At 39.3% G+C, this 27111-nt stretch overlaps 1 protein-coding gene across 16 annotated transcripts in view; it reads left to right on the top strand.

Moving 5' to 3' along the window:
- Positions 1-26103, top strand: part of SYNRG (synergin gamma) — a 55837-nt gene extending 29734 nt beyond the window's left edge. For 5 of the 16 annotated variants that reach the window (XM_084864182.1, XM_084864188.1, XM_084864181.1 and 2 more), the window contains 10 exons: positions 581-643; positions 5194-6135; positions 14614-15207; positions 16498-16661; positions 17482-17535; positions 18273-18369; positions 20170-20318; positions 23779-23889; positions 24243-24278; positions 25478-26103. In XM_084864182.1, coding sequence (XP_084720308.1) covers positions 581-643; positions 5194-6135; positions 14614-15207; positions 16498-16661; positions 17482-17535; positions 18273-18369; positions 20170-20318; positions 23779-23889; positions 24243-24278; positions 25478-25609 — 2342 coding nt within the window. In that variant the 3' untranslated portion in view covers positions 25610-26103. The remainder of the gene's footprint in view (positions 1-580; positions 644-5193; positions 6136-14613; positions 15208-16497; positions 16662-17481; positions 17536-18272; positions 18370-20169; positions 20319-23778; positions 23890-24242; positions 24279-25477) is intronic. The other 11 variants (XM_084864186.1, XM_084864185.1, XM_084864183.1 and 8 more) reach the window with 5 other exon arrangements.
- The last annotated feature ends 1008 nt before the right edge of the window (positions 26104-27111 follow it).

The raw sequence follows: 27111 nt of genomic DNA, 5'->3' as shown, positions 1-27111 counted from the left end.
AAATCTTTGTTTTTAGTGGTGGCCTTTTTAAAAAAAAAACTATTTTATTGATTTCAGAGAGGTAGAGAAAGAGAGAGAAACACCAATGATGAGAGACAATCATTGACCGGCTGCCTCCTGCATGCCCCACCACCAGGGATTGAGACTGCAACCCAGGCATGTGCCCTGACCAGGAATTGAACCATGACCTCCTGGTACATAGGTTGATGCTCAACCACTAATCCACACTGGCCAAACCTTAGTGTGGCTTTTTATGGTAAACTAGAGGCCCGGTGCACAAAATTCGTGCACGGGTAGGGTCCCTAGCAGCTGCCAGCCACCAGCCAGGGCCTCCCTTCCCTGGCTACCGGCCAGGCCTTCCTTCATCTCACACCACCCCTTGGTGGTCAGCGCACATCATAGTGAGTGATTGAACTCCCAGTCAGTTGAACTCCAGAGGAGACACTTTTCATATATATAGATATGTAAAATGCCTGTACCACGTGTTAAGTATGTTTGGCTAATCCAGTCTGCCTTATTTTCTTGAGTTGTGATCTCAAGGTTCCTAACCTTACTTGAGTTTCTGTCTTTTTAATCATAGAGTCTGGTGATAAATACAGTGCTTTCAGAGAACTTGAACAGACAGCAGAGAGTAAATCTTCAGGTAAGTTTTTGATTCCTTAAATGAATAAATTATTTCAGTTTCTAGTAAAAGAGATCTTTGAACGTTCTTTCAATGACACCTCTGAATGCCTTTATTATATTGTGTGTGGGTTGTTGTTTTTTTCCTGTGTGTCTGGAAATTATAAGAAAGCAAAATGTGATTCAGTTATTGGAAATTATTTTCTAAAATTTAGGGCAAACCCCAAATCAATGGAGTTTCTTCTAAAGATAGTACATTTCCTTTCTCCAGAAGCCTTTAAGCCATATTAGGCTCTTGTATCGAATGGAGGGCTCTGACCACTTTGGGTTATTTTAATGTCCCACAAGATTGTGGACTGTATAGAAGGCAGCAACCAATCTTTTACTTTTTAAGATTTTCAAAATTGGTTATATTATAACTTAATAAAATAAAATGAAAAGGCTTTCTATGCAAATGTGGTCTCCATGTCTGATAGAAGGGTTAAGTAGAGTAGAAAGGAATATAGGATGATATTTCCTGGTGGGGTGGCTCAGTTGGTTGGAGCATCGTCCCATACACCAAAAGGTTGCAGGTTCGATTCCTGGTCAGGGCACATATCTAGGTTGTGGGTTTGATTCTCTGTCAGGGTGCATAAAGGATGCAGCTTATTGATGTTTCTCTCTCACATGAATGTTTCTCTCTCCCTCTCTTTCCCTCCCCACTTCCCTTCTTAAATCAATAAGCATATCCAGTAAACATATCCTCTGGTGAGATAAAAAACAACAACAAAATAATATGAGAGCCATATATGTAAAGGGTAAAAGTTATGTTTGTGGTTAAATTCTACTGTAAATTTGATATGTAGAGTTTAGATAATCAATATGCCAAATTACGCCCTTCGAAGCTTAACTGTGCGTGCTATGAAATTTGTATACTGTTGAGTTTTTCCTGGGAACAGTACCACATTCTACTTTTTTTGTACTGAATGCACAAATTTGGAACATCCTTCAACAGTCACTTGTTCTCACCCTTCTGCCTAGGGCAGCGGTTGCCAACCTTTTGGACCTCACGGACCACCAGTTGGTGACCGCTGGCCTAGGGGATGGGAAGAGAATATGGGATAGGTGAGTATATGTGAAAGTTTAAGTAGAGAGTGTACTACTTAAGTATCTAAAAAGGGAATCTCACCTTTTCTGAAAATACTCAATCCCTGGCAGTTCTTATATGCTAGAAATGTTCCCTTGTGTTCCCAAGCCTTTAGGGTATAATAACTGTGGCTTCCTCCTTGCCTGTATTAGGTACTAGGAGTACAAAGATAAGCACTAGAGTAACTTTTGGATTGTTATTTTGTCATTTACTCCTAGCAATGCTTTCATCAACTCCTGGGCCAAGGAAAGTTCGGAATAGAGTATGGTTTAGTACTAGGGGTCTTTGTATAGTATAGTATTAATGATCGAGTGTATGTATGTTATTTCTGGGAAAGACAATGGTGCCACCCAAATATCCTTAGTCCTGCTTTTTGACACTTTATTAACAGAATTCCCGATTATTGTTGTCATTTTTGTGTACTTGCTTTCATTCCTTTTTTAACTTGAACTGTATGGCCTTCCAGGCAGAAATGCCAACTTTGTTCATTTTAGAACATATTTTATTCTACTTGCATTAAAAATACATTGGCCTTACAAAGTATGTAAGTATCTTAGAACTTATGAAGACTCTTATGGTATTCTGTTCAGAGCTGTGGGTTTCTTAGGTTACTAAATGACAGAGTTTAATAATATTTTCTTTTTTGTACTCTACAGTTTAAAACATAATTAAAGTTAATGAGGAAAATATTTTATGTAACTAAGTGACACTGAAGTTTTAATAAAAAGTCATCTCTTTTGAAACATTTTTAGGGCCTATAAAGTAACAACTAGAGAGGGAAATTTATGAAGATTCAGAAGTTAACTAAAAAGTTATCCATAAAGTAATATGCTTAATGGAACTTCTGATACGCAAACTTAAATTACTGTAACTAAATTATTTGCCTCCAAAACCATTTGTTTGTAAATTTGTAAACCTACCTATCTTTATTTCTTTTTAACCTTTTCACTCAGCTTACATTTCTAATGGAAAAGTTTACAATTCATCAGTAAGTTTAGTTTGCTGTGGTTATTTCTTTTTAAAAATGACAAAGCAAAACTTGTCAATTTCACAGATATTTCAAAGCAGCACATCAGAAATTTTGGGTGTGACAAAAATTAGCTGCTTATTACCTTTTCATTTACAGAAATAATACAAATATTGTCAGTGATATACTTGCCTAGAGTACTAGGGTGATTTTTTAAAATGTTCTACATCTGCTTCTCCTGTTGGTTTGTGAAATTGACTAGTTTTATTGGTCTTATGTTTTACAAACATAAAATAGAGGAATTCTGAATGTTTTTCCTCTTTCTAAAGTTTTCCTACTAATACTAAATAGATTTTTCTGTTTTCCTAATAATACTATGTAGATTTCTCATTGCTGGTGAATTGGTTAAGTAGCTCAGATTAGAAGAAAAAAATCCATGCTTTTTTATGATATATCAATATATATATCACTTTACATGCACAATATATTTATTTATTTATTTTAAAAATATATTTTATTGATTTTGTACAGAGAGGAAGGGAGAGAGATAGAGAGTTAGAAACATCGATGAGAGAGAGTCATCGATCAGCTGCCTCTTGCACACCCCCTACTGGGGATCTGCCTGCAACCAAGGTACATGCCCTTGACCGGAATTGAACCCGGGACCCTTCAGTCCCCAATCCAACGCTCTATATCCATTAAGCCAAACCAGTCCCGGCTACATGCACAATATATTTAAAGCCTATACTATTTTAATGACAATTTAAGAATTGGATTTTAGTTTTAAATACATTTTTATAGTTTATCTGTTTTTATATTTTATTTTTAGGGAAAATATAATTTAAAAAGTGGATGAGGAAATTAAAGCTCCTATTTTTACTTATAACTCTCTGACACATATTTTTAAACAGGTGATGTTGGTATAGCTTATATTTACATTTGGTTTATCGCTGGTTTTCATTATCAGATATTATCTAGTGGGTTTTATGGAAGACCTTCAGACACCATTAGAAAACTAAGATCATTTGCATCCCAACCTCATACCTATGAGTGATAACATTACTCTGATAATAAAGAATAGAAAACCTAATAAGAATCACGGCTCCAGATTTTTATCTCAGAATCTTAACTGAATCTATTTAACTATTTATGAGAAATACATTAGCACCTATTTTCTCTGACTAAAAAATCAATAATAAATATCAGAATCCCATCCTCAGAGTAGCACAGTATAAGTTTAAATCATATCCTTGTAAAGTTTTAATAATAGAGTTAGTGCAGATTCAAATCCCTTTGAATTTTAATAAATAAGTGTTCAGTGAGATGACTGATTTCAAGAAAAACCCAAGTACTGCCAGCTGCTTTACAGTGTGCCCTGGGCCAGAATGCTTTGCAAATAAGTAGATTCTTTTTCAAAAACTTTCACCAAAGTTGCCTTTAAATTAATGCTTTCATATACTGGAGCAAGACCATATAATGTCAAGTTAAACCTATAATACTATGTCAAGTTAAACAAAGTGGTGTACATCCTAAGTTTAGATGCAGGGATTTTTGTTGATTTTTCATAATATTCCATTGGTACCTATGATTTTTTTTCTGATTGATCACCATGTAACACATTTTATATTTAAAGAGCAATATTTTAATATAACTCTCTTCAGCAACGACTTCTTTAAAAAATATATTTTTATTGATTTCAGAAAGGAAGGGAGAGGAAGAGAGAGAGAAACATCAATGATGAGAGAGAATCAGTGATCGGCTGCCTCCTGCACACCCTCCACTGGGGATAGAGCCCACAACCCAGGCATGCGCCCTTGACCTGAATCAAACCTGGGATCCTTTAGTCCGTAGACCGACACTCTATCCACTGAGCCAAACTGGCTAGGGCCAACAATGACTTTTTATTCTATTATACCCTTGGCTGGCCGTCCATAGTGAGGAAAAGTTTTGCAAGCAGTGCTTTTGGCCAACTGAAGGATCTGGCACCAGGAGACTTCTCAGACTACAGGGAGCAAATGAAAATAATACTATTTGGTGCTCTTGGTTTGATTTTGATTTTTGTATCACTAACCTTCAATGTGGAAACAGTTATGTAGTTCCTAAAGGAATATTTGGTACTGTTTAAACTGTAGTTAAATTGTGTCATTCCAGTAAGGGAAAACTTTATATAAGTATGCTTGTTGCATTTTAAAATATATATTTTTATTGATTTCAGAGCTGAAGAGAGAGGGAAAGAGATAGAAACATCAATGATGGGTGAGAATCATTGATTGGCTGCCTCCTGCATACCCCACACTCGGGGATGGAACCCACAACCCAGGCATTTGCTCTGACCAGGAATCGAACCATGACCTCCTGGTTCATAGGTCAGTGCTCAACCACTGAGCCATGCCGGCCAGCAAAGTTGCTTGCCTTTTAATATGCTGTACATCATATTGTTTTCAGCTCTTATTTCGCTGCCGTTGTTGTTTTCTTCCAGGAGAAAACTTTGCAGAATTCAGGTCTGCAGGAACAGATGATGGTTTCACCGATTTTAAAACTGCCGGTAGTATATCACCCCTAGAGCCACCAACAAAAGACAAAGCTTTTCCAGCAGCCTTCCCCTCAGGAGCTATACAACAGAAACAACAAACTCAAGTGAAACATCCTCTGAACTTAGCAGACTTAGATATGTTTTCCTCAGTTACTTGCAGCAGCGAGAAACCAGTGTCTCTTTCAGCGGCATTTAGTACATCAAAATCTGTTTCTACACGACCACAGGCAGGACCTGCTGCAGCCACAGCAGCATCGGCATCGACTAAATCTTCTAGTTTGGCTGACGATTTTGGAGAATTCAACCTTTTTGGGGAATATTCTAGTCCAGCATCTGTTGGGGAGCAGGATGACTTTGCAGATTTTATGGCTTTCAGTAATAGCTCTGTTTCATCTGAGCAAAAGACAGATGACAAATATGATGCCCTCAAAGAGGAGGTCAGCCCTGTTCCTTTGACCAGCAGCTCGAGCAACACAGTGAAGAGTGGACAAAACTCAGCTGCAGCGTCTACCAAATATGATGTCTTCAAACAGCTTTCTCTGGAAGGATCTGGACTAGGTGACGAACTGAGGGATAACCCTCCTTCGGGAAAAAGTGATGATGATTTTGCCGACTTCCACTCCAGTAAATTTTCTTCCATGAACTCAGACAAATCCCTGGCAGAGAAAGCAGTGGCTTTCAGACACACCAAAGAAGACTCTGCTTCAGTGAAGTCCTTGGATCTCCCTTCCATTGGTGGCAGCAGTGTTGGCAAGGAGGACTCTGAAGATGCGCTCTCTGTTCAGTTTGACATGAAACTGGCTGATGTGGGAGGAGATCTTAAGCATGTCATGTCTGATAGCTCTTTGGATTTACCAACAGTTAGTGGCCAGCATCCTCCTGCTGCAGGTGAGGAATTGGTGAGATTGCTCTGGTGATGGTGATGTAGATTTCAAAGATGGTTCTGTGGGTGTTGATTTACAGACAGTAAGTCTCTGGCTCTTAACCTTTATGAATTTCTAATAACCTCTTAGTTACCTTAAGCAATGTTAAATTTGAATCTATGGAGACTTGGGTGTAATGGATACCATGAATACTATGGAACTTAGATTGAATAAATACTTTTATTTTTTAAATCTAACACCAGCTTGGTGTTGGAGGCACATAAAAATCCACTGCTAAATGAACCCCACATTGCCAAAATTTTTGTAGGAATTTTTGCAGTGCCAGTAATGTTCCTCTATTTCTGTGAGTGAGGCCAGTGTTTCCCTCTCCTTTTTTCTTCTCTTGGGTATATTTAATAGCTGCCAATATAGTTTTCTGTTTGGTTTACAGAAACTGACTCTGTTAGGTCAATAAAGTAAGGATGTGTAGCCAGTTGTAGTGCAGATTGCCAGGTCCCTACAGGAGAAAAAGAGGAAAGTGCTTGGGTATGGATGTACAGTGTGCCAAGGTCTGGCAAAGAGGCAGACGTGAGTTAGTGGATTTCAGGTACGGTTTTCAGTGTTAAACTTTATTGTTGGAAGTATTAAACTGTAACAGGTCTGTAGATGATAGAATAGGGTAACCTCTCACTTTCTCATAAAATGTTTGAGGCTATCTTATAAGGGAGCCCTCTTAAAACTCTGGATGAATTTACATGTAGCAGTTTATCCTCTAGTTTAACTTCCTGTCATAAAAACTAGATTCCCAAGTGTCCTAGTTTTTATTTTGTTTTGTTATTTGATATATAGAGAAAGATAAACCTATTTTGTGGCCTTTAATAATGAGAGACATCTCAGTATTACTGTATTATTCTAGAATATTTATTATGCACATGAAGGGTTCATTGTTGTTGTTTTTTAACTAGAGAGGAACACATAACACACTTCCAAGTTTACAGATCCAGGCAGAAATTGTAAAGTATTAATGACTTTTGCAGTCAGAAAACAAAATTGCCTCTGTCTGTTGGCTATTGAAATGGAGGTATCCTTAAACAGGGTGCTGAGGCAGGAGCACGTTTTCAGAGACGTCGTGTTTCACGTTGCTACTTGCCAGGGTATTTTCCAAGTGCGGTAGGTTGTCTGTCCTCAGACTCCTTGTGCCCCTGACTGTCTACTTCCTTTTTTTGTACTTTTCCTCAGATAGTTTCCTATATATATTTTTTTTGCTACTGTTTGTTTGATACAGTGAATTTGTTTCTCTTTTTTGTATGAGCTGCTTGAGCCACAGCATTTGATTGCAAAGTGCTCCATTTTCTGAACCACAGTATTTGATTTTTATTTAAAAAATCTCATGACAAGTAAACTAGCCTTCTGGACTCTGGAATTATTAATTAGAAACTATTTTTCTGAAGTGTATCTATATTCTTTCACAGTGCCAAGTTAGATGTCTTTATGAGACGAGTCTAATCTGGGTTTGGGGTGTCTTATTTTCTTTCTTCCCATTTTATTTGGGGAGGGGAGGGGAGCCTGGGTGTTTTGGTTTTTTACTTTGTTCTGATAGACCTGTTAAAATAATATTCTGTGCTCATGTTCTTTTATGTATGTTTGGGACATTCCCAGCTTAGAACCTGTAATGTTCAAGCCAAGTCTCTTCAGTTTGAGATATTCTTAAAAGCAGATTGTTTCTTCCTTTGGATCTGTAAACCTGTCAGAAAGAAGCAGTATCCCTTTAGAGCGGTTGTTAAAGGGGTTGATGTCTGATCAATGCACTATATTATTGTTAAGCAAAATTGCTGCATTAATATATTTGTGGAGGGTACATGGCAGGGCCTTCTTCAGTTTTTATGTTGACCACAGTATCTCTTGCTCTCTTAGTTTGAGGGTTAAAGGTACTTCTTGTGGGAGAAATTATAAGTGAGCTGATGGAGAGAGAATAAAATGTAGTAGATTGCTATCTCTAGACCTTAATCCTATTTAGAAACCCTAACTTAACTCTGAAGGGGATACTGTCTCTTTTATCTCTTGCTATAATTCTTTGTATGGAAGGTAGATAATGCTAATAACATTGCCTGATTTCTCTGCATATTATTACATTTAACCCTTTGAGCCCTTGCTGCATATAATTTCAAGTAGGCTGCTTTTGTCCGCCCACTAAATTTAATCTCTCTGGCACTGCAGCATCTTGACATGCAGTCATTAAGATCATCTAGTTTTGTTAGCAGCAAGAGCTTAACTTTATTTGTGACACTCAAAGGGTTAGCAAGACTTCTGTAGCTACCTACCTACCTACCTACCTACCTGTAAAGTAACTCTTCTTTGTCATTAAAACTTTTTGTATTTTAATCAGCACCTTTTTTTTTTTTTTTTTTTTTTTTTTGGCTGCTTTTCTGACGTCTTTTTTCATAGACATTTTTTGTGTGAATGTGCCTTTTAGAACTTGCTTTGGTATATTCCTCTGCAAATACTGATCTGCATGCTTATTCTGATGACTTATTTTCCAGCTCTCTGTACCACTCTCTTTTGTGATCTGTAAGTCCTATGTTAATAAATAATTCTTTGGCATATTTTGAAAGTGTGGGGATGTGTGTAATTTGTACTTTTTCAGGATTAGACCAAAAAAATCCGTGGTCCATATCAAGTTTAAAGCAATAGCATCTCCTGCGATTAGAGGGTTCTCCCTTTTGTTTGTTTTGTTTCCTCAAACACCTTTCTCTAGAAAAGTATTGGTGCATTTTAGCTTTTTCCCTTATAATTCCATTGATAAAAGTTTTTAACATATCGCTGGATTAAAATATAACTTTAAATATTTTTTGAAGTGTAAACTGAACACAATTTTACACATTAGGAAATTTACTTCTTTCTTCTAGTGAAGAAACTGAGTAGATTTTATTGGTAAAGATCGCAGAGCCTGTCTCCAGTAGGAGTACCATTGTGAGGAGAGGGGAAGGTGAGGGGGCAGAGGAAAAGGACACATTATCAGTAAATTTAATTTAAAATAAATTATCAAATGGTGTTGAGATGGACTTCTGAGCACAATAAATGTAAATTTAATTTAAATTGATAATCTCTGTACTGGAAAGTGTTCAGTGTTAATACCAGGACTGATTTGATTTGAGTTTGAAATTGGGTGCTTCATCCTCTAATTTTCCAGCTTCAGAGTGTATTGTGAAGCCCACTCTCAGTTTTTTTTACTTAGTCCATAAAATGACTTTAGAGGATGCCTCAAAGTAGACTTCAAACATTTCCATTTTTAAGAAAAGAATTCTAGAAAGACCCACAAAAATTAACAAGAATAGACCAAATGTCGAAAATATTTATTTCATTTTATTTACTTATTTGTTTACTAGAGGCCCACTGCATGAAGATTTGTGTAAGAATGGGCCTTCCTTGTCCTGGCTGCTGGCACCGCCCTTCCGCCTTCCCACACTGCCCAGAGGCCCGGAGTGGCTCAGGGGGTTTAGATGCCAAGCATCTCGCCCCACCACTGGCCGCTAGGCGCCTGTGTATGCAAATTAACCTGCCATCTTTGTTGGGTTAATTTGCATACTCCTGATTGGCAGGTGGGTGTCATGAAGGTACAATCAATTTGCATCTTACTCTTTTATTAGTGTAGTTAGTGTAGATTTCCCCTGGCTGAGGATCAACCTGCAACACTCGAACCTACTGAGCATCCAGCCAGGGCTTCCCTCTCCCCCCCTTTTAGAGTATAATAATAGTAAAAAAAAATATTGGGAATATTATTGCTTTCAGATAAAAAAACCTAAGATCAATAAAAACCTTGGGCAAAAGGGGTTGTTTCTATGGTTTAACTTTTTTTCTTACAATCTGAGGCTTTAGTTCTTTGTTATATTTTAAAATTGAGGCAGAAGGGAAATTAAACCATTGAAGGTGAGGATTTTTATTAGAATTCTTAACAGATCACTTATACTATATGAAATATGCCACTTGAGAAGGAAAAAAGTTGCATATTGGGTTTTAGATTAACTCTAAGAAAAGCTGGGTTTGCCATTTAAAATATTGTGTATTCCAGGACGTAATGCTAGACAGTTGAATAATACTTGGTTTCCGAATCTTGTGTACTGATAACTGATTTGAATGAAAGAGATTTTGGTGTAGCCTCCATCTAGAGTGGTAATACCAGGTGCCCTTTATTTAGGGTTTCCTGGTGCCATATATAAGACCAGTCTTGTAGTAGCTTTGGCTAAGACATTCCTTTGTCAGTGGAATTACCTAATGCTAGATTGGTCCACCTGAGACTTTTATTTTAAAACCTGTCTGCATTTATCTAAGCAGGCTGGAGAAAAATGACTGATTATAATTGTGTTAAAACAGTCGCATTCACAAATTGAACAATTAATTTGTTCAGAGTAACCTTTACTTATAGGAAGTTTTAATAATGTAATATTATGAACTTGCAATAAAGAATTAAAGAACTCTGTGCTACAGATTTAAACAGGCAAACAAAAAATAGTTTCGTTTATTCCAATACCAAGTTAACACGTGAAGCGCCCAGCCTGTTTTGTCTTCTGGACGGAAAGTATAGTGTCAGTCACCAGTGACTGGGCGCTTAACGTGCTAAGTAAGATGTGGTTAGTGCTTGACTTCACCTATCAGTGCCTGAGAAATTATACAAATGTATTTATACAAATGTATTTATAGTCTACAATCACTCTATTGTTCACATTAAAATGGCTGCTGATTTTTAAAAGTAGCAAATGAACATGTAGAAGACACTGGCAATATCGAAGAAGCTGGGCTAAATCTTAAAATAACTCAAAGAATCAAATTATTTTTAAACAGCTGCTTGTAGCTTTGTTTTTCCATCAATTGAATACTTTTGATAAGTTGTTTTGGAAGGAAAATGCTGGCCCATGCGTCAGTACAAAAGAATGGGAGGTTCTGTGCCGACTGGAAAACACTGGAAGGCAATTACACAGCGTTTTCCTGTTTTTCTCAACAACAACTATCAGGGAGTTTGAGACTTACTAGGATATAGTCAGACCAGGTTTTAGAATTAATAGAGAATGTGAATATGACCGATCTCAAGAGAGAATAGGGCCAGAGTGGGAAGGTGTTGAAATGTATAAAGGTTTCATGGTTTGCTTTGATAAATGAAACTTGCATTAAATCAGTATTGGAAATTAAAAGGTATTTTTTTAAGTTTTTCAAGACTCTCCCTGAGTCCACTGAATATTTTTATTGCTATATAAAAAACTAGGGAATGATAGAATTTGCACAGGTATCTGTCTCCTTTCTTCTTTTCCAAACCCCTTTCTCCAAAGCCCGTAACTCTTATTAATCACCTGGGGGTATGCTTACAGCTTTAGAAAATGTCCATAGGAATTGGTATCACCTTCTGTCTGTGGTGGCAGCTCACATTCTTTGTTCCAAGAAATGCCTTGTTTTCATGTGTAACATTGGTTTAGCAGGGATTTCAATGGAGGTTATAAAAGAGGCTGGTAGCGTTACTTACTAGCAAGCATAAGCAAGAAATCCGTAGTCATGATTTGAGATACAGGATGAAAGGCAGATTGTATAGTTTATTCCTTTGGCCTTTGTAATAGGACATGTATTAAAGCACACAATTTGGCCTATTATATGTGTGCAATTGCAGTTCAACCTAGCACAGCCTCAGAGTTCTTCAGTAGAACTGGAAATGTAGTAGTGATTCTCTGCACATTTTATTGCATCCATTCTGCTTTCTTTTTCTCTTGCAATGTTGGCTAGTAGAATTCAGCTATCAAATTGAAAACCCATCTGTAGCAGTTTTGGTGATTACAAAATAAACTGTGGGTTGTTTTCATATTATTTTTCCAAATAGAGCTTCCATCACTTATGTTGTAAGTCTTACAGAATCTTTAATATTTTTTTAAGACCATCATACAAACAGGATTTTACTGCTTAGAAAGTGTAGAACTATTGACATGGGAAATAAGGAATTTTCCTGATTTACCTCATTTTCTTAGAAAATTGCCAATATTCACTATGTGGTTTATAAATGCTAAGGTTTAGGAATACAGCGTATTCACTTTCCTATGAATTATCAGCTTTAGTACTTCCTTATACAGTGTGCAAATGAATTGCACTTCAGTAAATGATTTTTTTAATACTATAGGCAAAAGAAAATTTAAAAATCAATCTCAAGGCTTGATTTTAGTATATCCTTTATATTCATTCTTTTTTTAAAGTATAAAATATAAGATTTGTTAATTCACCTGAATCTTTTTTCCTCCTCCTATTTAATAAGCCAAATTTGAAAAGAACCACTTATAGTACAGAATTTTAAAACACACTGTTGTTTTGGGACTGTTATATGCTTTTTACTGGTTGGCCTTTTTATATACCTAGGATGTTTCATTTTTGTTTTTAAGTTAGTACCCTTTCCTAATATGGTTTAAAGAGACAGATGTGGATATACTGTTAGAAGGGCTATGGAAATGTCAGGAGTCCCTTAACTCAAACTATGCAGTGCTGCTGGGAAACAAAGACAAAATAACCCAGTGTGGCACCTCCTAACTTAGTTATGGAAATCTGAGTCATAAAACTTTTGAGCAATTTCATTTAATTAATTTATTTATTTATCCTCACCCAAGGGTATTTTTTCCACTGATTTTTTTAGGGAGAGTGGTAGAGAGAGGAGAGACAGAGAGAAATATTTAATATGTGAGAGAAACACATTGTTTGGTTGCCTCCTGCCCACATCCTGGCCAGGGAGGAGCGTACAACCGAGGTACATGCCCTTGACCGAAATTGAGCCCAGGACCCTTTGGTCCGTAGTCCGATGCTCTATCCACTGAGCAAAACGGGCTAGGGTTTGAGTATTTTCTTTATAAACCATGTTTGGATTGCAGAGAGGGGGTGTTGCATGTGGCCTTCTGGCCTTGTATATAGTGACTAAAATGGAACTAAACGAATGTCAGCCAGACTGATGGACAATGCTGCTGAAAGGTAGCTTCTCCATGTGCTTTCGTGTTCACTGTTGTTCAGCCTTGGCTGGTTTTGATTTTTGAATATGGACAAGGAAGTTTCTCTAGTAAGACCACTAAAGTGTTGAGTAGAGTAGACATTTCATTTTTGCTTTGAAATAATTGCATTTTAGGCCCTAAAGTAGCAACTAAATGTCAAATTGAGGCAGGTGGCCACTATGCTGTACAAATACCACTATTTTGTGTTGCTTACCAGGCCCTGGCTCCTTTACACACGTTATCGTTAATCGTCACAACACATCTCTTCCAAGTCCATGGTATTTTCATCTTACAGATAACAAACGAAGGTTAAAAAATGTGAAATAGCCTACTTAATGTCACATCAGTCATAGGCGGCAGGGCTGGAAGTCGAACCCAGGTCTGCCTAAATTAAAAACCTACATTCTCTTTGCTGTTTTATGCTACCACTTAAATTACTAAAACATACTACGAATCGAAGATGAGTCCTTTGCCCCAGCATTTCTTTCTTTCTTTTTCTTTTATTATTATTTTTTTTTAATGAGGGGCTGAACATAGTTGAAGGAGACCCAGGAGCCCAACTGGACCCATACCTTTGCCTCTGTTTTTCAGGGGCTAATGTAGATTAGGTTGATTTTTCTTTCCTCATATGCCATCACAGCAATATGACGTCCATATTGACCAAAATAACAACAAGGTAAGTAACTGTTCAATTAAAATCTCATATTTGGCCTGGCTTGGGACAGAAACTCCTAATAATTGATTAAAAGTTAAGTAATATTATTTTCGTTCTAGTTTTGAGAAATTGTTAATTTTTAATTAGTTTTTCATGCAGATTTCATATGTCCATATTTTATTTTATTTTATTTTTATTTTTTAAAATATATTTTATTGATTTTGTACAGAGAGGAAGGGAGAGAGATAGAGAGCTAGAAACATCGATAAGAGAGAGTCATCGATCAGCTACCTCTTGCACATCCCACACTGGGGATATGCCCGAAACGAAGGTACATGCCCTTGACCGGAATCGAACCCGGGTCCCTTCAGTCCCCAAGCCGACGCTCTATCCATTGAGCCAAACCGGTTTCGGCCATATGTCCATATTTTAAAAGGAATGGTTTTCAACGAAGTCAAGGCAAAAAGAGGCATGCCTTAAGCAGGGACAATTGTAAATACATTTTAAAGTTTATAAACGAACTATTTATGAAATAGCCATATTCTCATATGAAACAATATATACATTGGTAAATGAACCTATCTTTTTTTTAGTAGTATTTATATCCAAAGAAAACTTCTCCTTGTAACTAAATATAAATGACGAGTCAAGGCTAATGTGGGTTTTTAAAGATCAGATTTTACAGCTCAACTCCTTTAATTTTAGGACAAGCTCTAAATTTAGTTAACTCCAGCATAGCATAAAACTAATCAGATATGCTAGACAGTTTGCTTCTGCAGAGGTTAGGACATTTTGCCTAAATCATGAGCCTGCCTCTAATTGTGGGGTCTTATTTCCCTTTCAGATATAGAGGACTTAAAATATGCTGCTTTTGGAACCTACAGTAGCAATTTTGCAGCAAGCACACTTACGAGCTATGACTGGTCAGACAGGGATGATGCATCTCAGGGCAGAAAACTCTCTCCATTTGTCCTCTCAGCAGGAAGCAGATCCTCCTCCGCTGCCTCAGTTCTACAAAAGAAAGAGACTTCATTTGGCAGTTCTGAAAGCATCACCATGACATCCCTGTCCAAAGTCACGACCTTCGGAAGTGAAGATGCTCTTCCAGAGACTCCCTTCCCAGCTTTTGCCAATTTTAAAGATGTGACTCCTCAGACCAGTGAGCAAAAGGACTATGAAAGCAGGGACTATAAAGGTTTCACAAGACAGGACCTACCGACAGCTGAATGGAGCCACGAGGTCCCCTGTCCAAGCCCCACTTCCAGTGGCACTTCTCACGACACTCCCAAGGAATGTTCCGATGACTTTGGGGAGTTTCAAAGTGAAAAGCCCAAAATCAGCAAATTTGATTTTCTAGTGGCCAATTCACAAAGCAAAATGAAATCCAGTGAAGAAATGATCAGAAGTGAACTGGCAACCTTTGACCTTTCTGTTCAAGGTGAGTAGCTTTCAACATAGATTTTTATTGTCCAGTTTCCCCCCTCCTCTCCCATTGAGGTGTTAGATGTTCTTAGGATAAAAAAGTTGGTTCAGCAGGATATAGATTTCCCAGTGTTTGAAATCAGTCTATTACAGATAGCTATAAAAAAAAAAATGTTATCCTCAGACTGAAGTCAAACCAGTATCCCTCAGATAACAGCTTTTTGGGCTAAACACACAGCCTGTTTTGCATTAGCTTGTTTGCTTAAAGGTGTACTGGGTTAAAAGTACCAGAGAAATGGATTTGATCCACTTACAGGGCAAGTTAGTTAGCTTTGCTTTTGTTCCCTAGCTACATCCTATATCTTTTAATCCTGAGGCTGCAATGTGGTTGCTGTAGATATGGATCCAGTCTGCAGACCTGTTTTATTGACTCACAAACAAGGTTTTTCTAATGTGCGAAACAGGTACCAATACGTAAAAATCATGAGATTTCCCAATCTGGATTTCTAGCTTTTCTTAAAAAGTAATATCTGGCAGCCAAAACCGGTTTGGCTCAGTGGTAGAGCATCGGTCTGTGGACTGAAAGGTCCCAGGTTCGATTCCGGTCAAGGGCATGTACATTGGTTGCGGGCACATCCCCAGTAGGGGTTGTGCAGGGGGCAGTTGGTCGATGTTTCTCTCTCATCGACGTTTCTAGCTCTCTATTTCTCTCCCTTCCTCTCTCTAAAAAATTAATAAAATATATATTTTTTAAAAAAGTAATATCTGGCAATACTAAGCCCTTTAATTGATGGGGTGTGCTCTCTCCCGTGTCACAGTCCCCAGCACTTCCGAACTGCAGCGGACTTAGTCATTTTCTTGCCTGCTTTCTGAAGACATTTGAGTTTGCCCTTTCTGCTGTGAGCCCACCTTGACAGAAGGGATCATTGATTTCCACTAGATTGAGAGAGTATGTAGGAGATTGGTGCAATTCCATAAGGACTGGAAAAGCAGCACAACTCAGACGCACTGATATTTAGAAAGACACTTTAGGCCTCCAGGCTCCAATGATTCTGCACTTAGAATTATGCAAGAATTATGATAGATCAGGGAAGAGTAGTGAAGAAAATTAAAGGTGGGGAAACTAAGCGAGAGAGAACCATGGAGAGGATTCAACATGTAACTTGCCAGACAGAATGAGTGAGGTTGGTATTTCTGAATGTCTCATGCCATAAACATCTGCAGAAGAGGGTCGGGTTAGCAAGAGCCTCGGCTTGAACTAAGCTGAGTCATCAAAACTTTTAACTGTGCCATCTACTTCTCTCAGGATCACACAAGAGGAGTTTGAGCCTTGGCGATAAAGAAATAAACCGTTCTTCTCCTTCCCCGGCTTTGGAGCAGCCTTTCAGAGACCGTTCCAACACTCTGAATGAGAAGCCCGCTCTGCCTGTCATCCGGGACAAGTACAAAGATCTGACAGGAGAGGTGGAGGTGAGCGGGGTAGTGTCCCACAGGGGCCAGGTAAAGGTCCGCTGAGCACGGAGGGCCCCCCCCAAAAAAGGCTTGCAGCTTTCATGGGTGACACGGGGGGCAGAGAGTCGCAAGGCACCAGATGTAAAATACACAACTAGAGTGAGAAGATGGTGACATTAGCCCTGGACGAAAATACCTCCCAGATATGGCAGGCACTGAAAGTAGGTAGTGACCTGAAAACCAAAATTATTCATGGGACTGCACAAGGGGGGAGTGGGGGGAGGAGAGAGACACGTTTAAGGAAATTCTTTTTGAGCACTTAGATTCTATCATTTTAGTGAATGTTAACACATCAAAATTGGAGAAGGGGTAAATGTTATGAATTTTCTATATTTCCTGTACCTTATTCCTATGCTTTCTTCCGCTTCCTCATTCTCCCCCAAATCCTGTCATCATATACATGCACGTATGCATGTACACACAAACTCACACGCACACAGAATTGTAACTGTCGTAAGCCAGGGGTTTGACATGGGCTCTTGTACTAGACACCTGTGTGGTGAGTACCTGTGAAGAGTTTATGCTATCACTAGAAAAATGAGGTGGCATTTGCAGAGGGGAGCAGTCACAAAACATTTTCCTCAGATCCACAAGGCGTGTGCTTTGAAGTTACATTTATTCATAATTTAAAAGTCATTAGTGGGTTCGTAAGAGGAACTGTTTTTGAACTAGAGTGATTTTAATAAGAAATGAAAGTCTTCCGGTGCCTTCTGGACTGACAGTTATAGAGGATTCCAGACTTGCCCTCTTAACTCAGTTCTTTTTGTGAAATTCACAGGAGAATGAGAGATACGCGTATGAATGGCAGCGGTGCCTGGGGAGTGCCCTGGAAGTGAGTATGTCACTTTTGTGGTGTTCACCTCTATGTAAGCTCTGTCTGTGTCATCTTGCTTCCTCTTTAGTTCTTTTGAATGGACAAAGGCACAGTTAAAGAGAGCCTTACCTTGATTGCCTTGTGCAAAGTGAAGTTCTGTGGAAAGTCATACATCTTTTTTTTTATATATACATATTTTTATTGATTCCAGATAGAGGAAAGGGGAGAGAGAGAGAGAGAGAGAAACATCAATGATGAAAGAGAATCATCCATCAGCTGCCTTCTGTACCCCCCTCTCGGGGATCGTAGTCCACAGCCTGGGCATGTGTCCTGACTGGGAATCGAACCATGACCTCCTGGTTCATGGATTGATGCTCAATCACTGAGCCACGCTGCTGGGAAAACGTCATACATCTTAAGCGAGACTTCTTTTACATTAGTAATAGCAGACACTGGCTCATTTGTCAGTTGTGCCCTCATCTGTCACTATGTTTAAGAAACAACAAACTGATATCATTAACTGCCTAAATCAGTATTTTAGCTAAAGAACCTCTGTCTTTCCACTTCCAAAGAAACGGAGGGTGGTTTCTCCAAGGTTAAAATGAAATTCTCGGTTTTGTTCTAGCATAGTCATGTATATACATCAGTTAGTCATGCTTTTTCACACCTCTTAGCATGGGTTTTCTACTAATAGTAAATTGATTTGCAATGACTTTTCTTGATTATGTAAGGTGATGTGACTTCATTTCTTGTAGGTCATTAAGAAAGCAAATGATACCTTAAATGGAATCAGTAGTAGTTCTGTGTGCACAGAAGTAATTCAGTCCGCTCAAGGCATGGAATATTTATTAGGTATGTTCCTTTATACTTATTTGAAATCATGACACTTTGAAATATTTTCAGTTTTCCCTTAGGTTTAGTTTAGTTTAGATCTCTCAAGTTACATATGACTTTATTAAGTAGCACCTGCATTTGTAGATAAGATATGTCATAGGCAGAAATGATTATTTGACTGTTTAACTTAAGTTCTCTATGGCCACGCTTGCCAGTCCTTGTTATAACATAATGGCAACAATGTAAAATTATATCTGTGTTACTGGTTTATCAGAGTCTGAACAAGGTGATACATTGGGATGAAATCATTGGGTCTCCAGTCAGTGCTTCTCTTTGCTCTATCAATTCTTTTCTCTACCTCTTAATGATATCACCGATTCCTTAACTTCCTGGCCACCTTCACCTATTAAAAATCCCAATCCATCCTGAAACCTCAAACTCTGTTCATTTCAGTGTTCCTCCTGCCCCAAGCTCAGGCTTAGCCTGTGGCCAAGAGCCACAAGCACTGGACCCTAATCTTTTTCAGATCTTTACTCACATGTCACCTTCTAAATGAGGTCTTCTCTGACCCCCCCCCCCCCCCTTACTCAACTGTATCCCCTCTGTCTACCCTGGCACTTCCTGTCCCTTTTCCTGCTTGATTTTCTCCCTAACCTAATCACCTTTAATATCTTATATATTTTACTTATCTTGTTCATTATCTGTCTCCCTCCACTAGAAGGAACCTCCAAGTAGGGAAGGATTTTGGCCTGTTTTGTTCACTGCTGTGTCTCCAGCAGCTAGATTAGTCCCTGGCACATTAGTCACTGGAGTATTTGCTGGGTGAATGGATAGTGAAGGGAGGCAGTTTCTCCTTTGCCCCTGCCACCTCACTCTAGTTCCTCTTTCCCACCCAGACAGGCATCATTCTGCATACACAGATGCTCACCAGGGCTGCCTTCAAATGCTTTCCTTCAAATGCTTTCCTAGTGTCTGTGGAAGATTGTCTTAGACGTCCCCTCACTTGGCTTAGGGTGGAAGTAACTCCTGCCCTTCCCCTGGGAAAGGAAGAGGACCAGCCATAGGGCGGATACTAGACCACTGCAGACCCCCCGGGTTCTCCAGTTCTCCCTCAGCAGCTGGGGAAAGGGTGGGGACATGTCTGGGGCCTCTCCTTAAGATGCAGAGATACTTGGCACCTAATGCCCGTACTCAGAAGCCATAGGAAAAGAACGGTTCTGAATTCTGTTAAGTGTATAAAAAAAAAAAACATGAAACCACAGAGTATAAATCAGTGGGCATTCATAGGAGTAAGATAGTTCTTAATTAGTTTGTGATGATATTCAGAGTCTTTTTAACTTTAAATATTCCCATTTTCAGTGAGTTTAATGTTATTTCCCAAATTCAAACAGATGGACTCATAAAAAAATCGGGGGGAAAAACAATCGTTAATATTTGCATAATACCTACTGTTCTGTGGACACTGCTCTAAGCCTTCTATAGTATTAACCAGTTTAATCCCTTCAGCCATCCTTTGTGGAGGTGCTGTTATTAACCCGGCTTTACAGATGAGGAAATTGATGCCTAGAGAGGTTATGTGACTTGCCCAAGGTTACACAGCTAATACGTGACAGAGCTGGGATTTGAATCCAAGCAGAGTAGCTCTAGAGTTTATGCTCTTACCAGTCAGTTATACTGACGCATTGAGGGATGGTTGGTCCCAAGAGATAGTACATTCCCCTCTGTCCAGATATAGTTCTTATTTCCAACTCAGATAACAAGGAGCAGTACTGCTCTTGATACACTTCCAGCACCTAACTCGACTCTCTCCCCTGCCAGGTGTTGTTGAAGTGTACCGGGTGACCAAGCGTGTGGAGCTAGGGATAAAAGCCACCGCAGTGTGCAGTGAGAAACTGCAGCAGCTGCTGAAGGACATCGATAAAGTGTGGAATAATCTCATCGGCTTCATGTCACTCGCCACACTTACGGTAAGCCCATTCGACAATTCCAGTTGCTTTTCTTCCCAAAAACCTAAGTCGTAACACAGAGTGTACGTTCCTATGACGACACTTATGGAAGATGAAGGTGTCTACTGTGTCATACTATGTTAAAGGAAGGACAGAACATTTGTGCAATTGGTTCGATAGTACCAGGTTAGCTTCTGGAAAACATTTATTCCTAACCCATCCTCCTAGTTCACATATATATGGGTATTTTGCAAAGTTTTGGTTTGAGTTCCTTCCTTTGCATTTCTAACCCTAACCCCGGACAATATGTTTTAAACAGCAAATTCTCTCCCCAGTGTTATATTGCTTCTATTTGTAATATTAAATTCTTAAAGAGCTTAAATCAAATCATGTCCAAAATCTCTATTGTTCCTTTGGACCATTTTTCAATTTATAACCTAAAATCATACAGTTTGGGTAATTATTTTTTTAAAATACTCTTCTGACCAATACAGTAAAAAATGAAGTATAAATATTTGAAAATAAGAGATAAATTAAATTTATTTGTTGATATGAAATACTTCTAGAAATATGAATTCAAGAGGTTAAATTTAATGAGCTTGGCAAAAATTTGTGGCATTCTTACATACTAATAATAGTTGGAAAATAAGGAAATGGAAAGCTCACTTTTTTATCCGTATTCCAGGATATTTTTCCATTGATTTTTAGAGAGTGGAAGAGAAAGGGAAAGACAGAGAGCAATATCGATGTGAGAAAAACTCATTGATTGGTTGCCTCCTTAAAATTTATCCGGGCTGGGAGGAGCCTGCAACCGAGGTTTGTGCCCTTGACTGGAATCAAACCCAGGACCTTCTGGTCCGCAGACCGATGCTGAATGTACTGAGCCATTCAGGCTGTGTTCTTCTCATTCAGGAACCTAGGCTGACAGACCCTCCACCATGTGGAATAAATCTGGTCACCATGGGAAGGTGAAGGGAACATCACAAATAACACATTGGTCTTAAAAGCTTCCTTCCAGAAGTGACACACGGAACTTGTGCTCACAGTCTATTGACTGTGGCAGGTTGCACAGCCACAGCTAATTTAAGGGAAGGAGAGTGAGAATATTTGTGAACAGTAATTACTACCAAAGCCTTCTTCTTGGACATAATTTTAGCAGTTCATCATTGGCTAAAGATTGAGGATTGTATATCCCGGTCTGGCTCTGGGACTTGTCAATGTATAATAGAACTTTTTAAAATCTAAATGAAATACTTCCAAATTCAAGTAAATGATGTTTTACTTAAGGTGGCCTAAATCATTATTTTGCTTTGGTGTTGGATTTGGTTTTTTTTGTTTCTTTTCGTTGTTATGCAAGTGTTTTTTTTGTTTTTGTTTTTTAGTTGAATAATTTACGTAAAATGAAATGCACAGATCTAAATGTATAGTTAGATCAGTTTTGACAAATGTATACAGCAGTGTTTCCTACACCCGTCAATATAAGGAGTATTTTCATCATCCTCTGAAGTTCTATCTTGCCCCTTCTCAGTCCCCTGATCTGATTCCAAAACATCCAGTGATCAGTTTTCCCTGGATTTCTATCACCATAGATGTACTTCTTAGAACTTTATATAAATGAACTTAAGGTAGTATATATGTTTTTGTGTCTGGCTTCTTTTGCTTAGCATATTGTAAAAATTCATCTGTGTTGTTGTGTGCCAATTTGATTTTTTTTTTTTACTACTGAGTAATATTCCATTGTATTAATATATCATGTTTCTTTTTCTTTTCTTTAAATATATTTTATTGATTTTCCATAGAGAGGAAGGGAGAAGGATAGAGAGCTAGAAACGTTCATGAGAGAGAAACATCTACCAGCTGCCTCTTGCACACCCCCTACCGGGGACGTGCCCGCAACCAATGTACATGCCCTTGACCGGAATCGAACCTGGGACCTTTCAGTCCACAGACTGACTCTCTATCCCCTGAGCCAAACCGGTTTTGGCTCATGTTTCTTTTTAATCCATTTTATTGTTTATAGGCACATGCTAATTCCAATTTGGGCTAATATGAAAGCTGCTATGAACGCTTTTTGTGCAACACTTTTTGTTAATAGGGTTTCATTTCTCTTGAATAAATAAGAGTGGACAGCTGATCAATGATTCTCTCTCATCGATGTTTCTAGCTTTCTATCCCTCTCTCTTCCTCTCTGTAAATAAAAATCAATAAAATATATTTATTAAAAAAAAGTGGAATTGCAGGTTCAAATAGATATATATTTTAACTTTTAAGAAATTAACAGCTGCCTTAACTGGTTTGGTTCAGTGGATGGAGCATCGACCGGAATCGAACCCGGGACCCTTCAGTCCGCAGGCTGATGCTCTGTCCACTGAGCCAAACGAGCAAGGGCAGGGCTCTACTTACTAGCTGTTGTTAGATTTACTCTCTAGCTGGTAACTTTCAGGTCTCTCCCCCTCGAACACTAGGACTGTATATCCATCTGCCGCCTTATATAACGTCAGAGCTTGGCTGTCCCATGGGCAGCTCACACTGAGCTCTTCTCCTCTCATCCTCCATTCCCAACCCTGGTTCTGCGCTCACGTACCTTATCATGGTGAATCCTCTCAGTTGCCTACGCCTCCCCCCTCCTTGCACACTAAAGTGCACCCAGTCCCGTTGACTCTACTGCCTTACTAGATTTTTCTTGTGCCCATTTCTCTCCACTCCCCACTGTTGCTACCTTAGTTCAGACCTTCCATGTCTGGGTCCTGGAGCACTACAACAGCCTATAACTGAGGCCTATACCTTGAAGATTGCCTCCCCCGATTCACTGCCTGCACTGCATCCATAGGGATACGTCCATAATACACACCGGAATTTGTAATGATCCATGTAGAACCCTAACGTCTTCCCAGGATAAAGCCTCAACCCCGTATTTTCCTTTCAAGACCTCACATTCCAGCTCCATGTCTTACCTCTTTCATAAGTTTGGCCCCAACCCCTAAATTTCTCCCCATAACAATCTTTTGCTAAGGTTCTTTGCCTGGCCTGCTTGCTCTGCATAGAATAAACATCCTTCCCTCCCTGCTCATCCATTCTGTCCCCCTCACCTAGCATAGCATATCCATCAGGACGCAGCCAAATTGTTTCTAAGTTCTGGGAAGTGATCTCTGCCATCCGGCTGCCTCTCCCTGGGGTTGGAGTAAGTCTCCTGCCCCGTGTGCCCTGTCACTCCGGACTTACCTCAGCAGGGCTTTCAGCACCTGTGCTGTAGGACTGGAAACGGAGTTCTCAGAGGACAGGGACCTTTTTTTTCCCTCTCATGTTAGCATCCCTACTGGAACATGCAGGTACTCAATGTTTGGGAAATGGTGTAATTGTATTGGTGGTATTAGAGAGCTTACCCAATTTGCTGTTGGACCTATTGGGGATAGGTAATCATTGGAGTGAAGCTAAAAGCATTTGGAATTGCCAGGTTCTCACACATGTCTTGTTTTCACAGCCCGATGAAAATTCACTGGATTTTTCCTCCTGTATGCTGCGGCCTGGTATTAAGAATGCTCAGGAACTTGCCTGTGGGGTGTGCCTGTTAAATGTGGACTCCAGGAGCCGGGTAAGTCACATGCCTTCCCCGGCAGATGGCAAAGTGCTTTCCTAACATGACCTGGGGGACAACCCCGTTTAGACCACGTCACTACAAGGGCCATGCCCAGGTGGCAGGGGTTTTATGAAAGCCCTGAAATCTGACCAGAGAAATGGACACGTTTTCACAAAAGCAGTGGGGAAACGGTGGATGGAACGCGTGCAGTTCTTCCCTTTCTAGGGAGCGTGCTTTTGCATTGGGCCTGCAGCACCCTGTGCGCAGTGGGGTTGTAAAGAGAACAGGTTATCTGCAAGGATTTGTTGGCAGGCAAGAGGCTCTGTTGTGGGAATTTTGTTTACCCTATGGTTTCAACGTTATTTCAGAAAGAAGAGAAGCCTGCAGAGGAACATCCTAAAAAAGTATGAACCAATTCCACATTATCTTAGCATCTACATCTAATTTTCAGTGTGGAAGGCAAATCAGATGATTCCACTGCCATCCTGACCCATTCCAATCATGAATCTTTACTGAGTCACCTTTGTTCCCATAATGTTTGACTTAATCAACCAGCCGTGTGGATCCACTTCCATCTTGTTTGCATGCTTGTGTATCATGATTGGCTTCTGGTGTTGTGGTTATTTTTCTGTGATGAGTAGGGTAACAGAATGAGCAACTTCTGAAAGACTGAAAGCTATAGTGACACATAAGGAGATCAAAGAACTTCAAGATTTGGCCATTGTCAGACAAAAAAAATTGTTTGGGTTTTAGAATTTTACTTATTTGTAATGCTTTAAAAAGCACTTTGGACATGAGGTGGTTAGGATTGGATAGCTGTAACTCACCTATAAGCCTTATTTATCCAGAAATAATTCTTATATGTTTAATATCTTTATTTATTATGAACCCTGTCCCTATTTGGACTTTTTCATTATGTTGATTCAGTTACCAGCTCCCAATGGCATTAGACCCTAAGAGATCATAATCTTTTGTTGTCTTTCATGGTCGGTCGGTAATTAGCCACAGAAACTTAAGGGATTACATGTGATAGTCACATGCCAGCCTTTATTCCTTCAGCACAATGAGAGATAAAAATTAGCCACAGCTCCTGGCTATGTTAGTTCCCTGTATCATGACACCCCTCCTCCCAATCCCCTAGACCAGTGGTCATCGAGCCACATGCGGCTCTGTGGCCCCTGGAGTTTTTAGCGAAGGCCAGCTTAGGAGTACCCAAGTTAAGTTAATAACAGTGTACCTACCTATATAGCTTAAGTTTAAAAAAAAAATTTGGCTCTGAAGAGAAATTTCCATCATTGTACTGTTGATACTTGGCTCTGTTGACTAATGAGTTTGCTGATCACTGCCCTAGACTCTGCCTTTTCTATGACAAATTTGGTCTTCTTTTGCTGAAACTGGATTTAATAGTAAAAATACTTTTATCCCTTTAATTAGCAGCAATAACTTTCTCACCTGAATTTCTGTGTATATAAATACCTGCTCAGCTTTTGTATGTGTGCCATTTGTGGGCCTCTATGACTTGGTGAAGTGTGCATGCTGGTTGCTGCTCAGCTCTTAGGTGCAGAAGGCTGACTTGCTGCACATGTCTGTTTGTTTCTGGCAGGCATTCAACTCAGACACAGATAATTTCAAGCTGGCATATGGAGGACACCAGTATCATGCCAGCTGTGCCAACTTCTGGATCAATTGTGTTGAACCAAAACCTCCTGGCCTCATCCTGCCTGATTTGCTCTGAAAAGCTCCTCTATGAAGTACCAGCTGGGTGGTGGTGGTGGTTTTTCATCACCCCCATGGGTGGCAGGGACCAATGAACAGAATACAAGTCCTGCAGAGTTCACCTCTGCGAATTTAAATGAAGAATTCCTCAAGAGGTGGGCGGGGAAAGCTGCGCACATTCCCAGTCATTCCCACGGAGGACCTGTCTCCTGGTTCCACGGCGTCTTTGGGATTTGCGGTGAAATTGCCCTCCCCAAACTGCATGTGGCCCCAGAGGTTGCTGACTTATCACTAGTTCTTTTAAGATGTTTTCAAATATGGACCACGGTAATTTGCTGTTGCAGTATTGAAACTGTGAAGATTTGCCATTTGAAGAAAAATAAATCGTTGTAGGACTGGAATTGGCAAGCATGTGTTGAGCCAGAGCTTATTTATTGTCCTGTGAAGTAGAGTCATTTATCTGCATTTAGTGTGTTATTTGAAATGAATAAAGAGGGGAAATTGTGATTTAAACTGATGTTCTTTTTCTTAAAAAAAAAATTCTGTCTCCATTGAACAAGGGCAGGTAGGTAAGTACAGATTTACCAACTTTGCTGATGCAACTGAACCAATTACCCATTTCTCTTCTCCCTGCATTCATTTCTAAAACTATCAAATTTCAAGAAGACTTTTCATCAAACATGCCTGGGTGCTTTGCAGTGGAGAAAGTTCATTTTGACAGAAGCCCCAATCCTTGAGGATCAGAATGATATTCTTCCCGTCAGGGGCCTTTTCGGAAAGCCTTCGATTTTACCTCATGACTGAACGTGGTATTTTTTTCAGACAAGATTTGGAAAGGCAGCTGAATGAAATCTTTTGCAGTGGGCTCTGTCCAGATTTCCAAAAATGACTGCCTATGTACCAGTACTGCCGGACTTTGCAGTATCTACGTGAGAGACCTGAAAATTTAAGGTTGGAAGGTGGAATTCCTGGCCTTGAGAGGTGAATGTGATGTGCATTTATGGTAAAGGTAACAGAACTTAGAAGTAGTGGAAGAAAATTATTCACAAAAGCAGCACTGAATTTTAGAAGGAAAAAGCTCATGCTGTTGTAGGAGATTGTCTTTGCCACTGAAACTAATACATCAAATTCTGGGGGGAAAGCCAAGTGGTTAGGACTGTCATTCCTAGGAAGAACATTCCAGTTTAGGACACACATTTCTAAGGTGTTAATTATGTGCTTTATGAAGAGATTTTGAATCTTTTATGTTTCACTTTGTATGACTTGTGCTGACTGACCTAGACTTAAGTTTTTATTTGTAACTGAAAAATTTGGTTTTGCCAATATAATTGCTGCCTTGCATAATCAACTACATTACTTTCCCTTCTCAGGACAGAACTTGAGGAATTGTCTTGCTCCATCTTACACCTTTACCTCCATCCTCTCCAGAAAAGGTTTACAACATTTCCATGAACAGCAGTCGACGCTTCTGCTTTTACCTTGCTGTGCATCAGAACGTAGAGAAGTGTTGATGAGGTAAGT

This window comes from Pipistrellus hanaki (assembly GCF_964339955.1).
Source record: "Pipistrellus hanaki genome assembly, chromosome: 16".
Classification (NCBI taxonomy): domain Eukaryota; kingdom Metazoa; phylum Chordata; class Mammalia; order Chiroptera; family Vespertilionidae; genus Pipistrellus; species Pipistrellus hanaki.
This window is presented reverse-complemented; position numbering and strand designations above follow the sequence as displayed.